This window comes from Numenius arquata, chromosome 1 (genome assembly GCF_964106895.1).
Source record: "Numenius arquata chromosome 1, bNumArq3.hap1.1, whole genome shotgun sequence".
NCBI classification, from domain to species: Eukaryota; Metazoa; Chordata; class Aves; order Charadriiformes; family Scolopacidae; genus Numenius; species Numenius arquata.
The window spans coordinates 86,351,691-86,368,033 of record NC_133576.1 but is presented as its reverse complement, the minus strand read 5'-3'; the positions used below and the strand labels follow the sequence as shown (position 1 = coordinate 86,368,033).

The following is a 16,343-nucleotide window of genomic DNA, read 5'->3' as shown; positions in this document are numbered from 1 at the left end:
TTATAAGAGAAATTTGTAAAAAGAAGGCACAAAAAGGGGTGGCTGGGAAGAAAGGGAAAACCAAAAGTTTATTAAAGCTCTTAAGACTCCAATACAATCCCTATCTTTAAAGAATTTAACATTAGCTACAAAGGCTTTCTTAGCTCGTATATTTGTCGGTTGTAGCCACAAGGGGTAAAAAAATGAGTTCATCTTTTCAAAGAAACATTGAACAATGGTGTTACATCATACATGAATGCAAGAATCATTGGGCCAAAATGTTGTGGAAAACACTAAAACATTCTCAAATGTGTTTTTATCCTTTCTTATGCGCCCTGTACTGTGATGTGCTTTGTATATAGCGTTTCCATTATTCCTATTCTGTCTGATATTAAGAATGTGCATCTAAAATATGTTGTACTGATATGATTTTGTGTAACAAAATTTAAATGAAGGATACGTGTCTTAATAGGCCAGTTCAAATACCTTCTTAGTGGCTTCACAGACAACCCTTCGGTGTCTCCAGACACTTCAGTTGATTACTCTGAGTGGCTTCTGAAGTTGGAGCTCTTCATGCATATGCCCCTATCTTTGAATATGACTTTAAATAAAGCCCATCTTCTTTGTGACTTCTCCTGAAATACTTTAAAAATTACCCATCATGCCTCTCATGGAGGGTGAAAAGCGTCAAAGGTTAAGGCAATCATATTTATCTTTGGCATAAGACTAGTTAAGGACCAGTGCAGAATGAAACCTTTACTCAACAGTAATTGACAAAATATGGCATTCTAGAAAATGCTTAATTTCCCATAAAGATTAAGTAACACTAGCACATAACTGGCATTATACTGTAATGCTTGTTTCTATTATTTAATAAAATACATCATGCTATAGAGCTTCTGGTCCGTAACTGTATTTGTTCTTCACATGAGCTCTTCACTGCACTCTGAGAAGAGGCAGTGCAGATATTTTGCAGATCAGGTGATACATATGCATCCAGCAAAGGTGCTGTGAAATAAAAAAACAGTTACAAATTAGTAGCTGAACAAACTTGTAGTTGCTGAGAAAAGTTTTTCAGTAAAATGTCTGATATCTTTTGTATAAAAATGAAATGAATCCAAATTGTATAGTAATACATCTGGGGACTGATTTTCCTCCCACACAGACATGCATGAAGTAAACATGCTTGTGTAAGTGTAAAACTGGTTTGAATGAAGAGAGGATTACACCCTATATCTTCAAGATGATGTTATATTCTCTAGGTTTTAACAGGATTGAAAATGGGAACAGATTAGATGAAAGTGTGAAAAAAAACCAAAAGACACCCCCTCTCCCCAAAATAACAAAAAATCCAAAACCCCACAACCCCACACAATTAATATGAAGCACATACGTGTCATAAAACATTTAAGATGAAATGCATCATGTGCTGGATACGTGTCATCGATTCCTAGTTTGTAGTATCATGATTCATGTACATTTCGATGAATTAGGAAGATACAGTGAATCCAAAGCCACAGAGATGGATTGGCCACTTACATTGATTTATTATTAATCCCCCAATTATTTGCTAACTCTGAGTGTAGTCTGATAACAGAAAGGGCCAGTAAAAAGCAGCTTCACTGACACAGGGAATTTCACGGTTTAGAATAAAGAGGAACAGATCTATCGAGTGGCTCATGACAGTGGATTGGCTGAAATAGCATTTCGCTCTTGGCATTGCACAGTGACTTAGGTTGATTCCTTCATTTGACCTTTATTTGCTGAATGATCTTCTTTTCTTTTCTTTTGTCAATAATCATATTCAGGTTTATTATCTGCTTGATAGTCCTTCACCATAACTTCACTGTCATTTTGTGCTAATTTTCCATAAATTACTTCAGAAAAAACCAAACTACTCAATAACAAAGAATGGATTGTGAGAGCGCACCTTTGACATGATTTGTGGTGGTGTAGTCCCCATGTGGCTCTGTGATAAATAGTGACTGTGCCAGTGCTGTGTCAGGTATCAGTCCCAAAATTATCAGGAGCATTCCAACTTACTAGAGGATACTTTTGTTTGTGCACTGAAGTATTAGGTTGGACAAAATATGAAATGTCAGACTTCTCTCTCCAAGGTTTGGTGTCCTACATAATGCCATAGTTACATGACCCTTGTGCCATTTCCAAGCAGAGAAATTTTAGTGTCCTATAGGGGAAAGCAGGTTTCTCAATTTTAGACTAATTAGGCTTGAGAGCGTAGTGTTTCCAAATTGTTTCAATTGTTTTTCCAAGATAACTCCTTTTTTTTTGCCAGGTATTTGCTATAAACATTTATGTGCTTGTTTATGATAATAAATATCTTTCATTTCCTTGCTCCATTAAATGAAGTTACAGTAGAATTATTAGGGTTGTAAGAAGATTTCAAGAATACTACAAGAAGAAGGAGATATTGTTGTCCTTATTTATCTAGATTTAGTGCACTTGCATATGTCTGCCATTTAGTTATTTTCTAATGTAATAAGAATTTCTTTTCTCAATTTTAAACATGTGACTTACGCAGGGCACCTAGTTTAAATGAAATATCCGTCTCGAAGCTCCTCTTCAGTTCTTTTCAATGGAGCTTGCAATTACTAGAACACATTTATTTGTTAAGGTGGATTGCAGATTGATACTAGTTCCCTCTCAGATGCTTTTTCTTTTGCCTCTGTGGAGAATTTGGACATTGTTGGAGTGAAGAATTCCCCACCTGCTAGGGTGTGATGCTCAGCAGAGTTTAAGTTTCTGTTTGACAGAACAGAGCTGTTGTCTGGGTGTTTTGTCTTGCTCTTTGTGACATTCATTTTGCATCACATGTAAGAATAGTGTCTCTGGAATTTAGCAATGTACTGCTGAGATATGTACACATAGAAAACTATTACAGTGGCTACCATTAATTGAGAGGAAGACTAATTTCCATCCTATCTTTCAAGTGAGAATTCCTCCAAAGTTCTTGAACTTTTGAAAGAGTATAAAGAGTACATTTTGAAGCAAAACAAAACAAAATTCTCTGACATTGATAATGTGATATAAAGTTTTCTTTACAGTAGGAAATAGCAGCAGTCACAAGGAAACATATTTAAGCTTTCATAATATTTGGGCAGAATTGTTCTAGAATTCTTTGAGTTAATGTGGACTACTTCATTCAGATGATGTCCAAGAAAAGGAATATGGAAAATCAGCAGGAAAAGACAATATTTAAAAAAAAAATATATATAACCTTAGGTTGACATAGATTACTTTAATGAGTCAATGCAGATCTAGGCAAATTTGGTGTATTTCAAAACTGTCACAACTGTGCTACTGATCAATTTTAAAATATGATTAGAATTTATTTTCTGTGCCAGAAGAAAGCTCCAAAAAGTGAATTTTCAGTGTGCAGAATATAGCATTTCTTCTGAAGAAGAAAATTTAGCCTTAGTAGTTTTCACTCCAGTAGAATTTGCATTCTTTGCAAAAAGGATATAGTCTTAACAGAAACAGGCGCACATCCTGTACTGAATTTCAGATGCTTAGTAAAACAATCTTTCTAAATACATGTTCCATACATAGCAACTGAAGAGAATCTGGTGCATAATGTGCATTACAGGAACATACTTTTGTCTGATGGACAAATAACACAACTTTTACTCAGTTGTTTTCCACACTTAATATTTTCTGTAAATTTAACAAATGTATATGCAATCAGTTTTTTTTTTCAAATATATACCAAATTACAGATCTAAAAATAAATTTTCATTGAGGAAATTCAAGGATATTTTATTTTCTTTTGAAATAAATGTTGATCAATTAAAAAGTATTAAAAATGTCTAGGGCAAACGGAATTTGTCCTAGAATTACTTCAAATACTGTCTCTGATAACTAAGTGTAAAATATTTTTGATGAGTTTTCTGAGGCTGACTTTGCAATATCTAGTCTTGAAAAACTATATAAGAATAGAAAAAAACAGCCAACATACCTGTCCAAGCTCAAAGCTTTTTTTTTTTTTTATGATTGCCGTGATTCTTTGATTTGTTCAGCTTTGTTAAATAAAATTTGCACCACTAAACACTCTTACTTATTTGTTGCTGCACATGTTTACTTTTTACTAGTATTCAGGTAATTGTTAATTTCTCATTTAACAGTTACCCAGATTTTTGAAATGTCCAGCAGTGATGAAGATGCTAGCAACAGCAGGTGTAAAACAGCAATTATCAGTAATCATAAAGCAAGCAAGCTGAGAAGGAGATATTCAAAATCATATCCCAAGTTTGAAATAAACCAAAATGTAGCAGGCACTCTGGGCTATCTTACCATTCTTAAACACAGTGAGGCTATATAAATACACGTGCTTGCTTGTAACTTTTAAGTGCCAGCAGCCTAAGGTGTGAAATAATTTGGAATTCAATTAAGGTGAGAAGCTGAACAAAACAAATCCTTCAGCAATGCCGGTACATGAATGCCTGCTTTTCCAAACTAGAACATACAAACAAGAAAATCCAGTTTGTAGAAGGAGGAACATATTGCAAAAGTTGCATCTTAGTTACTGTAACAATCCCAGTTAAAAGAGATGAGTACAGGAGAGCAAATATAATAAATAAATAGATTAATTTAAAAATTAGGTTATTTGGTCTTGTATATTATATTCTCTCTGTCTGGACCTTCCCACACAAGCCACAGGAAATAAACACCTAGTTTCAAACTATTTCCCTGGCGTTTCAACGCTTACTTCAAATAGTCATCTGATGAAAATCAGCGTTGCTTCATTTACACCAAATTAGTTTCAAATGCAGAAAATTAAGTCAACAGAGAGACTTAGTCATTGTCGCCTTCTTGCTTTCATGGAGATTACTGTAATACAATCAGTTAAAAGTTCCTTTGAGATGAAATATGGCAAATGGAGGTGAGAATCATATAGCCACAACATGACGAAAAGAATAAACTTTGTCAGGCAGTGTTTCTGCACAGCTGCAGCAACTATGAACCACCTGAACCTCCTCATCAGTGCGACTCCCTGCTATACACCAGTATTTCAGAGGTAAGGCAATGCACTCCAGTGATTAAGCCCTTCATAACCAGAGCAGTTGTCTCAATATCACGATCCTGTAACTTGACAGCTTAACGTAGAGATTCCTGCGTAGCTCTTGATAAATTCAATTGAGCCAAGCAGTGAAAAGCCCAAGAAGGTGGTGGCTGAAGGTGATAGTAGCAGCTGGCAGAGAGACATCAGGATGAGGTGAACAGTTAAACTTGCTAAAGTGCAGGACGTCACCAGGTTTCTTGGGAGAGGCTTGACTGCCAAGACGCTTAAGAGTTGTTCTGGAGAATAGCATTTGCTGTGGTAATACACCTTTCGTTATTTCAGTCTGCCACTTGGAACATGGTCCGAGTGCCTAAAAGAAGTTGGACATCACTTCTTCCAAGCAGTGGAAGAAGCAGCAAGTTTGAATCCCACTCACTAGCCTCAAATCTTTTTCTAGATTTGCTTGCTTCATGTCCAAGTAAACCTGAAAGCATGAAAGGTAAAGTTAGTCCATCTGTTTTTCACTTCTTATCTTCAGCATCATCAAGAAGAGTGCAGTTCTAACCTGCTCATCTGTACAAATGAATTTTATTATTGCAAAACTGTTACTGATTTTAATATTTTTTGCCAGTAACTGGAGGAGGTGACTATCTTGACCTATGGCTACATTTTTGTCTGCAGAAATTCCCAGTACTATGAGGACCTGCAGAAACATAATTTTCTAGAAATGTATATAGAGAGTTCCTGAGTTCTCTGACAGTCTGATCTGTGCTGAAAGGAACTTTAAGTCTGTAGAGGCTCTTGTTTTCATTTAAAGGGATCATTTTCACTAAAAACACAATAAGAAATCATGGTGGTTGGTGGTGTGCAGTTCCCCTGCAAACCTGTTGTTGGTGGCATGCCAGCCATTAATGATTGCTTAGTGGAAAGTTTTCTAAAAACCATAGGGCATTCTCTTTCTCCTGTTGAAGCTGGCCTCTTCCGTAAACAGGAATATGAAAGGTATGGAAATAGGACAATTAGACAAAGAAGATCAATCATGCTAGACCCTTGTTCTGACTCTACACAACTGTGAAATCATAGCAAGAGACATATCTTTCTGAGACAGCAGTTCCCAGCTTTTTGGAACGGCCTGAAGACTATTTCTCTTTTTTGGGGGGGGCAATGTTATGTAGGTTTGTCCTGTGGATTTGAATCCTATCAAACCTACAGGCAATCAACATAATGAAACAGTCCTGGGGGGAAAAACCTTTATGTTTAAAAATTTTGCATATACATATACTTTTTGTGTATACATCTGTACATATTCTATTTTTCAGGGAAAACTATACCTTGTCTTTGATCCTAAGTCAAAATCAGTTTCTTTAAATATTCGACTGTTGTGCATATTCTTCGTGGTTATTGAAGGATCTTGGCCCTCATTGCCATGACTAGATAATATGTATTATCCTGATCTAACAATATGCATTTTTTGTCAACAGGTATATAGCAATTTAAAATTTTCCTGTACTTGAAAGATACAGCTTTTTCACAGTTAAGTGTCCTACTGCTGGAATTTTTAGGAAGTGTCTGACTACGTCTGAGATGTTATTTGGGCTTATTCATGACTATGTCATCTTTTTTGGTGCTACAAATATTTATGTCACTATCTCACAAGTTCTTATTATGTTGGAGAGGGAAAACTACAAGATTTCTGTTTAACCATTGGTTAGGTTTTCCTTGATTTTCTTTTTTTTTTTTTTATATCTATTAAGATGCTACTCTTCATAAAGCATGACACTGAAGTACTTTATGTCAGATTATTAGAAACAAGTCTATCTTAATTGTATCTCCCTCCGAGTTTCCCTTTGCTGATGGGTCTGCTTTCCATCTCTGGTGAATTATCACACTGTCTGTATGTCCCTCAGGCTTACTGTAAGTCTACAGGGTGTGTGCCTTCATTTTACTTGTGTTCTTAAGTGGCAGGGCTATGCCATGCTGCTGTGATCCAGAAGCCACGCTATTGTGCCTCTATGACCACATTGGAAAGCCCTGCTCCTTGCTTCAGTGTTTAACTTCAGGTTGTGACTGGGCAAAACAGACCAATCAAAACAATCAAGAAAAGTCACAGATTTGAAAAAAGAGTCCAGAATTCCAGAATGAGTATCTGGGAATGGATGCACTGCGGGTTTGGATCATGGTCATCCTTAACACTTATGAAAACTGTTAACTCTTCAAGCTTAGGCCAGGGTCTTGAAACACTTAGCAAACACACCAGTTCCTGTTCCTCATAAGCCCAAATGTCCAGCTCTATGTGGTTCCCCAGGCGACATGTAGGCCTGTACTATTTACGAATATTAGTCTGGGTGAAGTTCTGAACTTTAATGTATTTCTTTTTCTGCTTGAGTTCTGGTTCTAATGCATGTCTGTGTACCACAGTTCCACTTTCACAAATTGCAGGAATTTCAATTTGAAAGCACTGAAACAGATTTTTTCAACTGATTTTTTTCCCTGTTTAGTTCCATAATACATGTTTCTTCTTTCTGTAGTTAGATAATTGGCTTCTTAAAACCTCTTCATTAGCTGTATGAAAGGCTGCGCTAAGTCAGGTTGGCTTTACTTGAAGCAAATCTACTGCTAACAAAGAATTTGTGTTCTCTTCATACTGAAGTGATAGCAGAGATTAGCAGCAAATTTAAAGAATAGCAGGTGTGAAGGAAAACACTACTAGCACTAGGAGTTGAACTCTGGAGAACTTTGGATTTAGACCAAAAGTTTATCACTCAGACCCATTTTTAGCATTGATTTCTTACTCTATTTTATCTATACTGATGTTATTCTACAAAGCTAATGTGAAGGAATGGAAAATCATGATCAGTTGTTGACAATAAATATGATGTATCAGTATTTGTTGCTATCACAATATAATATAGATTATTTGTGTTGGAGGGATATAGAGGTAGATCTGCCTTATGTACCATGTCCAAAATGGCTGATATGAGAGTTAATATATTCATTACTTCTAGTAGCTTTTCCAATTGCATGCACCAGGAAATCAGTGATAGCCAATAGAGCATGATCTTCTCTTTTAACAGAGATGCTGATACAATCAAATGTAAAACACACCAACTGTATTCCTAGAAACAATAGAGAGTAATAGGAAATTTACATGAAAATTCATATATTGGGCTCAGAAAATATGCACCTTGTTATTCATCACTTTAAAACATGTTTATAGAATATAAATATATTGGTGCTTGTTTTTTTTCCCTAGTGTTGATGAAAATGAATAGTACTTGGGGACCAAGGCTGCCTATTAAAGTGATGTGATACATTACCATGCTTGTAGAGAAATGAGCACAGATGGTGGGTCTATTACTTCTCTAGCAAGAAATTTGTCTTTTTTTCTTTTTTTTTTTTCCTGAGGATTCAAATCTGAGCAACACTTCTCAAGTCAGGCTACCTCTGTGGGGATCCTTAAAATGTTTTTTCCACTACTTGTACATTAGGAGTTAAAGAAACACAAAGTGATTAATGCTGTATTAAAGCTTTATAATGAATGAAGTCTCTCAAAACGAGAGTATGAGATTTTTATGTTTCCCCCAACTAAGGGGAAACATATTTTGCATGAAAATGTAAGTCTACAGGGATGAAGTTTTGTGTACCATGATCAGATTCCCTATACCCCATTTAGCTCTGACGGATCATTTAGTTGACATTAGAATGTTTGAAGACGTTAGATTTATAGACATTTGTTAATTAAACACAATGATATGTGAAAAATAAAACAACAACGTATAAGTAAGTTTACAATTTTTATATGCAAAAGATATCACTTCAAGCAGCAAGAACAGATTAAACAAACAGAGATTGACTTCCATAATCTTACTTTTATGATAAGAATCAATAATGAAATACTTCATAAGGATTTGTCAATGCCTTATTATACACCTGAAGAAAGCAAAAGGGTTTTCAACCTGCCTTGTGACTTGTCAAAGCCTGTAATTACAAAAGAGTCAAAGTTAAATAATAGTTTTTAACGTCAATTGATCAAAGCCAGATCATCTTGCAGGGAAAGCAAATTTAATATGGGCTAGAATTTCCAATAACAGGAAAAAATGCAAAAATATGTGTTTATTTACTTCGGTATGTTAGTGTGTTCCCTGCACCTGGGACATGTCAGTCTCAGCCACAAATACAGGTTGGGCGGAGACTGACTAGAGAGCAGCCCTGAGGAGAAGGACTTGGGACTGCTCATGGATGAGAAGCTCAACATGAGCCGGCAATGTGTACTGGCAGCCCAGAAAGCCAACTGCATCCTGGGCTGCATCAAGAGAAGTGCGGCCAGCAGGTCGCGGGAGGTGATTCTGCCCCTCTACTCTGCTCGTGAGACCCCACCTGGAGTACTGCATCCAGCTTTGGAGTCCTCAACACAGGAAGGACATGGACCTGTTGGAACAGCTCCAGCAGAGGGCTATGAAAATGATCAGAGGGGTGGAGCACCTCCCCTATGAAGACAGGCTGAGAGAGCTGGGGTTGTTCAGCCTGGAGAAGAGAAGGCTCCAGGGAAACCTTATAACGGCCTTCCACCTGAAAGAGGCCTACAGGAGAGATGGGGAGGGTCTCTGTCAGGGAATGGAGTGATAGGACGACGGATAATGGTTTTAAATTGAAAGAGGGGAGATTTAGATTAGATATCGGGAAGAAATTTTTTACTGTGAGGGTGGTGAGACGCTGGAACAGGTTGCCCAGAGACATTGCAGATGCCCCATCCCTGGAAGCGTTCAAGGCCAGGCTGGATGGGGCTTTGAGCAACCTGGTCTAGCTGGAGGTGTCCCTGCCCATGGCAAGGGGGTTGGAATGTGATGATCTTTAAGGTCCCTTCCAACTCTAACCATTCTATGATTCTATGATTTGGGGGTTCTATGCTGAGACCACCATCATTTAGCAATGCAACATCACATGAAAAATGTTGTTTCAACATTTATGCTGTGAACTGGTATGCAGACAGTTTTGTCAAATTTGTGTGGTGGATTGACCCTGGCTGGACACCAGGTGCCAACCAAGTCACTCTATAACTCCCCTTCTCAACTGGACAGGGGGAGAAAAATAAGACAAAAGACTCATGAGTCGAGATAAGGACGCTCAGCAATTACCATCATGGTCAAAATAGAGTTGACGGGGAATTCATTTAATTTATTAATTTATTATTATTTTAGATCAGAGTAGGGTAATGAGAAATAAAACTAAATCTTAAAGCCCTTCTCCCCCCACCCCTCCCTTCTTCCTGGGCTTCACTTCTATACTTCACTCCTGGCTTCCCTACCACGTATCCATGAGCGGCACAGGGGAACGGGTATTGGGATTTGCGGCCAGTTCATCACATGTTGTTTCTGCTGCTCCTCCCTCCTCATTCTCTTCCCCTGCTCCAGTGTGGGGTCCCACCCATGGGAGACAGTCCTCCACAAACTTCTCCAGTGTGGGGCCTTCCCATGGGCTGCAGTTCTTCATGAACTGTTCCAGCATGTGTCTTTTCTGTGGGGTGCAGTTCTTCAGGAGCAAGCTGCTCCAGCATGGGTCACCTAGGGGTCACAGGTCCTAGCAGCAAACCTGCTCCAATGTGGGCTCCTCTCTCCATGGGTCCACAGGTCCTGCCAGGAGCCTGCTCCAGCATGGTCTTCCCACAGGGTCACAGTCTTGTTTGGGCACCCCCTTGCTCTGATGTGGGCTCCTCCATGAGCTGAAGGTGGACGTCCATAGGCTGCAGGGGGACAGCCTGCATCACTGTGGTCTTCAGCACAGGCTGCAGGGCAATCTTTGCTCTGGAGCCTGGAGCACCTCCTCCCCCTCCTTCTTTACACACCTTCATGTTTGCAGAGCTGTTTCTCTCATATTCTCAATTCCTCTCCTCTGGCTGCTGTTGTGCAGGGTTTTTTTTTCCTCCTTCTTAAATATGTTATCCCAGAGGCACTACCACCATCGCTGATGAGCTCAGCCTTGGCCAACAGCAGATGCATCTTGGACCCTGCTGGCATTGGCTCTCTGATATAGGGGAAGCTTCTAGCAGCTTTTCACAGAAGCCACTCTTACAGCCACCCCACTACCAAAACCTTGTCACACAAACCCAACACATTTGGGGAAAACCATTCCTCAAAATGGGATTGCATTCTTTTTGTTCCATCCAAATAAATCTTAATTTTTGTCATTTACCTCTTTATTTTCCATATGTGATGCTTTATAAGGCATGATCCTGGGTGAAAACTGGCATCCAGAAACTGGAGGATTAATTTCAAGACTGGATTCTCCCTGAACATAAAATTAAAAACTCTTGAAGTAGTAAAAACTTTACAAAGCTTGAATAACCCAGCACTTCAAAAGCATACGGATTTCAAGAGGGAGAGGAAGAGAAGTAGCAACTCCTTCAAGAGTCAAGCTGGGGAATGTGGTAAACATCTAGTAGACTGAGGATAAACCAGAAGACCTTTGAAATGAGCAGTGATTATACCAGTCGTGGACCCAAAGTTTTCTCCATGGATGTCATCTTGTGTGTTGTTTGGGGTCTGCTGGGGCCTGTAACAGACAAAAATATCATGAGGACAGGCTGAAATGTGTCAATTGTCACAGAACCGGATTTGAATTGTTTTGGGGGCAGCCAGAGCAGTTGTGAAGGTTTTAGGTCGAAGGGTGCACTGTTCTGCTTGGTGATGTTGTTGTGGACCGTGAGGGAGTCCACAGGCAGTGGAAAGCAGGGGGAATCACAAATTCACTTCTGTCAGCCCTGGAAAGGATCATGCTGGCTGCGGATGAGAGAAAGGTCAGGAGTGATAAAGAAGGTAGATAGAAAGGTGCCTAACAGGTCAAAGCAAGTAAGGACAAGTAATATAGAGTTTGTTACTGCCAGTACCTAATGATGTAATAGCTGTTCAATGCTAATTGAGTTAAAGTTGCACATTATCAAGCACTAGTGTGCTGCTTGTCATTGCTTCGATGCATGTCACCTCTGCTTCACCTTCTTACCCTTCCCCACTCTCAACTGGAAAAAGCAAACCCCACCTCTGAGCAGTCAGCAAGGAGACAATTTGGGTAACTAATGTGAGTAGGTTCTTTGACAGATAGGTGAGTGAGTGGATTTCCTTCCTGAAAGGAAGAAAAAGTAGCCTGGCAGTGACTGTAAAAGAAGAAAATGCCTACCAAACTTTCAGCTTCTTTATGTCATAGCTGTGGGGGCAGGCAGAAGAACGTACAGGAAGACTATGCCCACTCATGCTATACAGCTCCTTTCTGCGCAGAGATGCTTTTTCACACCAAAGTGGGTATAAGAAATGAAGGTTAAGTGGTATTTGCTACAGGCAGTGTTACTGGGTAAGAGTATCTGGACTTTGTATAGGAATTGCCTTATTCATGAGAACTGAGAGAACATTCAAATAGATTTTGGACATGTTTCTAGGATAACTTGAAGCTTCCAACCCAAATGGCAAGGAGCCATTGGGCCACACAGGTTTGACAAAATGTGTAAATAAGAAAAAGGGTATATTTTTTATGTGAGAAAGGAGAATCAGTCATTCCCTAGAAAGAAATTTTAACATTAAGTAATAGATCTCCTCTGCCTGGGCAGCAGATCTGTATTTTGCCTTGAGAAAACACAAAAAGAATTACTATAGCAGAATGACTAGGAGTGGGAGAGAGAACCAAATTAATTGCTTACATATTCTACTGGTAAGTAAATCCTCTTATTCCTTATGAACCACAGCTGAAGAGGAATTTAGAGGATGACAGCTCTAGTGAGGCTGGGGAACAAATTGAAACTTTTAATATCTGGTCCACTCACAAGACAGTATTACTTTCCCAGCAAATTTCCCTCACGTGAAAAAAGGAGTTAGTCCTATGGTAAATACCAGCTGTGCAATGGTGTGGATTTCGTTGTGGAAATAGCTGAAAAAGAAATGATGTTCAGCCTTGAATGAGTGATTGCGAGATAATTCCCAGACGAGCTGAATTAATAAAATTGTAGCCTAGACAATTCTCAACTTCTGTGTGGTTTATTTCTTCCTGCATGGTTAGAGAAGTGAGTATTTTCAATTAAATTAAAATAAGAAAAAAGATGTTCTTTTTCCCCTAGTTATGCAGTTCACAGGCAAATGTGTAATAGTTGGGTTTGCAGCATTTGAAAAAAGGTGTTAATTGAAGAATTCAGTGTGACAGAAAGTGAGAACATAGGTTTTGCGAGCTGTGAAACAGAAAATGGGAGCACTGTTTAGAAAGGGAGGCATAACCTTTAAGGTTTTTTTTAATATTGTTATAGTATGAAGAGAAATCGCTGTGTTGCATGAAAGTGTGTTGAGTTAAACCAGTTGTCCATCTGGTGAGTGCGGTGTTGTTCAGCTGGAAAGAGGAAGGAAGGAAGGAAGGAATGAAGGAAGGAATGAATGAATGAAGGAAGTAAGGAAGGAAGGAAGGAAGGAAGGAATTCCATATTGAATTATCTATTTTGATTTAAAATGACTGTTGAAGAAGAATTTTTGAGAAAAACATTGGAGAAGAATTTTAGGTTTGGTTTTCGTTTTTTTTTTTTTTTTTTTTTTTTTTTTTATCCTTCGAAGCTACTGGAAGATTTGTTGACCCTTCTCAAATTGCTGCTTTAAACGTTCCCCCAGGTCTAGCAGGCAGGCTGCAGACTTTGTTACACATACCTATAAAGAGCTTTACCACATCACTACAAGATGGCAAATTGCCCCATCACTACGAGGCAGCACAAAAAGCTGTCTGCTATAAAGTAAAATACCGTGTTGTGAGGAATATGAACCACTCATATATTCAATGCATTCAACAGTGCTATGAATATTTTTTTAAACTCATTCAACTACTATGTTCCAGTGAACCACATTTAAGTAAATTAAGCCTTGCTGTCCTGACTGTGCATCATTAACATCTATTCCAAGTAATAGTATGGCTAGTGAATCAGTAAAGGGTTCCATAATGGCTTTTAGTAATAAGCTTATTATTTTTAGTATTTACCTTTAACTGATACAGTCTGTCCTGAATATTGGATACAACTGACTATTTTCTCAAATGAAGAATGAATAAAGCTAGAATCTTTAACTGGTGACTAATTGCAGGTGATCATTGCTGTGATATATTTATACATAATTGAATTTAAATTTGATATTATATCTGCTTCCAGTGAACTTGATTGCAAGCAGAAGAAACAGAGGGCATGCTTGCCCTAAATTGCACATGCAGAGCTGTATGTAGAAGGTCTAGAATTTTAGTATTTACTGTGTGAAATCAAATGCTTTAAGGGACTTAAGTGATGAAAGACTGCTGGCTCTTAATACCTCAAAAGTGACGGAAAATTTTCCTGAGCCTCAGAATTCATTCACTTTTGAAGCTTTTTGCAGAACTTGTAGTCCAAAAAGTATCTTCTTGTAATGCCTAAAGGAGCTACTAATTTTTGTCACTCATACAGAAGGCAAATTGTGCTCTCTGGGACCTATGGAAAACTTAGTGTCATTTTGAATGACAGGGTTAATTTGTATCTATGAGCATGACCAATGTCAATTTAGGAATGGTATCTGGGTTCGTGTATGCTTCGTTAGGAATATCCTCAATCTCACTTAAGGTGATATTTAAGCAAATACCAAAGACAAAATATTGTTGTTATGTGGCAACCTTGCTTTAATGAACAGTGTTTGTTGATTAGCATACATGGAAGGTTTTCTTTAAAGCTAAGAGGACCTGCAATGTTTTTCATAAAACAGATTCTGCAAAATTTGAATATCCTGTGTCTATGCTCATATGCAGATCTAATAGGCAGGAATTAGACATTTCTTTACTCCATTCCTGATAGGGTTCTTTCCTTTCTTTTTCTTACAGTGTAACAGCTGGCAAAATATTTTTGAGACAGAGATATATAGAGCTATCCTCTCGTAGAGTATGCAGACAAAATCTAACATATGGCGGGTATTTGCATAATGTACAGTATCTGTGATGAGAAGGTAGACATTCATGGGTTTTTTGCATAACTTGAGTAGTACATATAACATGGGAAGCTGAACGAAGAATTGCATCTTAATAAGGCACAGAATTCTGCTAGGTGGTTAATTTTAGTCCCTGTATTTTGAGTTTTGATATATTAGAAACAATGTTCTACTTACTACAACCGTTCTTTCTTGAATGAGCATATATCTGGTTTCTGTTGCTTCTTTTTTACATATCTCTATATTAAGTAAATTCTGGCCTCCTCTGTACGTATATCAGTTATGTAATGCTAAATAATTTATGCACAGTTTGGCTGTTGTCCTGCAATAGATATTCTATCTGCATATGCATTCGCAAAAACACTAGGAAACTTCAGGTGTAGTTCTGAACACACAGTGTGTGTAGAATCTGGAATTTCTTTTAAAAACCTGGTGTGATGCATTTAGGCAATCACCAGGTAGTTTGTATTTAGCAAAACCAAAATGGAGGACCAAAATATGCATAGGAATGAATGTTCTTGCTTCAAAATGTAGATAACTCTTTTCTTGTTAAAGTTTGTGATAAAATTAAAGCTATAATAAACAATACAACTTTGTGGAATGTAGTAATTATATTATGCTGTATTTCTTTTCTGTGAAAAATATGTGCACAAAATTAATGCGTCTCATTAAAGTGGAATGTTGATGCCATGAGACTTAATAGAAACTAGAAGATGACTTTCTGAGAGTAGAATAACTTACTAAACCATTTTTGTGTGTGTGTTTGTGTATTAAACTAGCTATACTCATCGTGTGGTTGGCAGTGGAATCAAAGCTCAGTCTGCAAATCCAGAAGTAAAAGTGAAGGGAACAGATCCTGTAATAAGTCAAATTATTGACAAGCTGAAACATATTATTCAGGTAAGCTGCTTTTACCTATAGATATAGTATAATACTAAACCCAACTTTAGCAGTGAAAGTATTAATTTACTGTACATTAAAGGTTAATTGTTAACTCAAGTTACTCCTCAGCGTACATCAACGCCAAAACACTACTTGCTCTCTGTCTCACTTCAATTATTAGAAATGTTTTACTTAAAAGGTTTGCATGTGGTAGATGAGTGTAGGAAGTAAGACTCTGGCAGCTGGACCCTTTGTACCTGTGAGTACCACAGGTCAGCATTGCAGTAAGTGTACAAAAGCACAAACAGTATAATTTAGGGATATTAACTGGATGCATATGTTTAAAAAACAATAAAACATAATTTTCCTCTTTCCTAAATCTAGGCTCTTTCTTAACTAGTCTTGCTGCAATGTTTTCTGTTTACATGCCAGATAGAAAAACTAGGCAGTTTGAGCAAGAATAACATGCTTGCTAAAGGAGTTGGTGTTCATTACGTGACGTATAT

At 37.9% G+C, this 16,343-nt stretch overlaps 1 protein-coding gene across 1 annotated transcript in view; it reads left to right on the top strand.

The window, feature by feature from the left end:
- GPC5 (glypican 5) overlaps nt 1–16,343 on the top strand; it is a 727,404-nt gene that overhangs the window by 237,796 nt on the left and 473,265 nt on the right. The window contains exon 6 of the mRNA XM_074168139.1: nt 15,735–15,855. Within this exon, the coding sequence (XP_074024240.1) occupies nt 15,735–15,855 (121 nt within the window). The remainder of the gene's footprint in view (nt 1–15,734; nt 15,856–16,343) is intronic.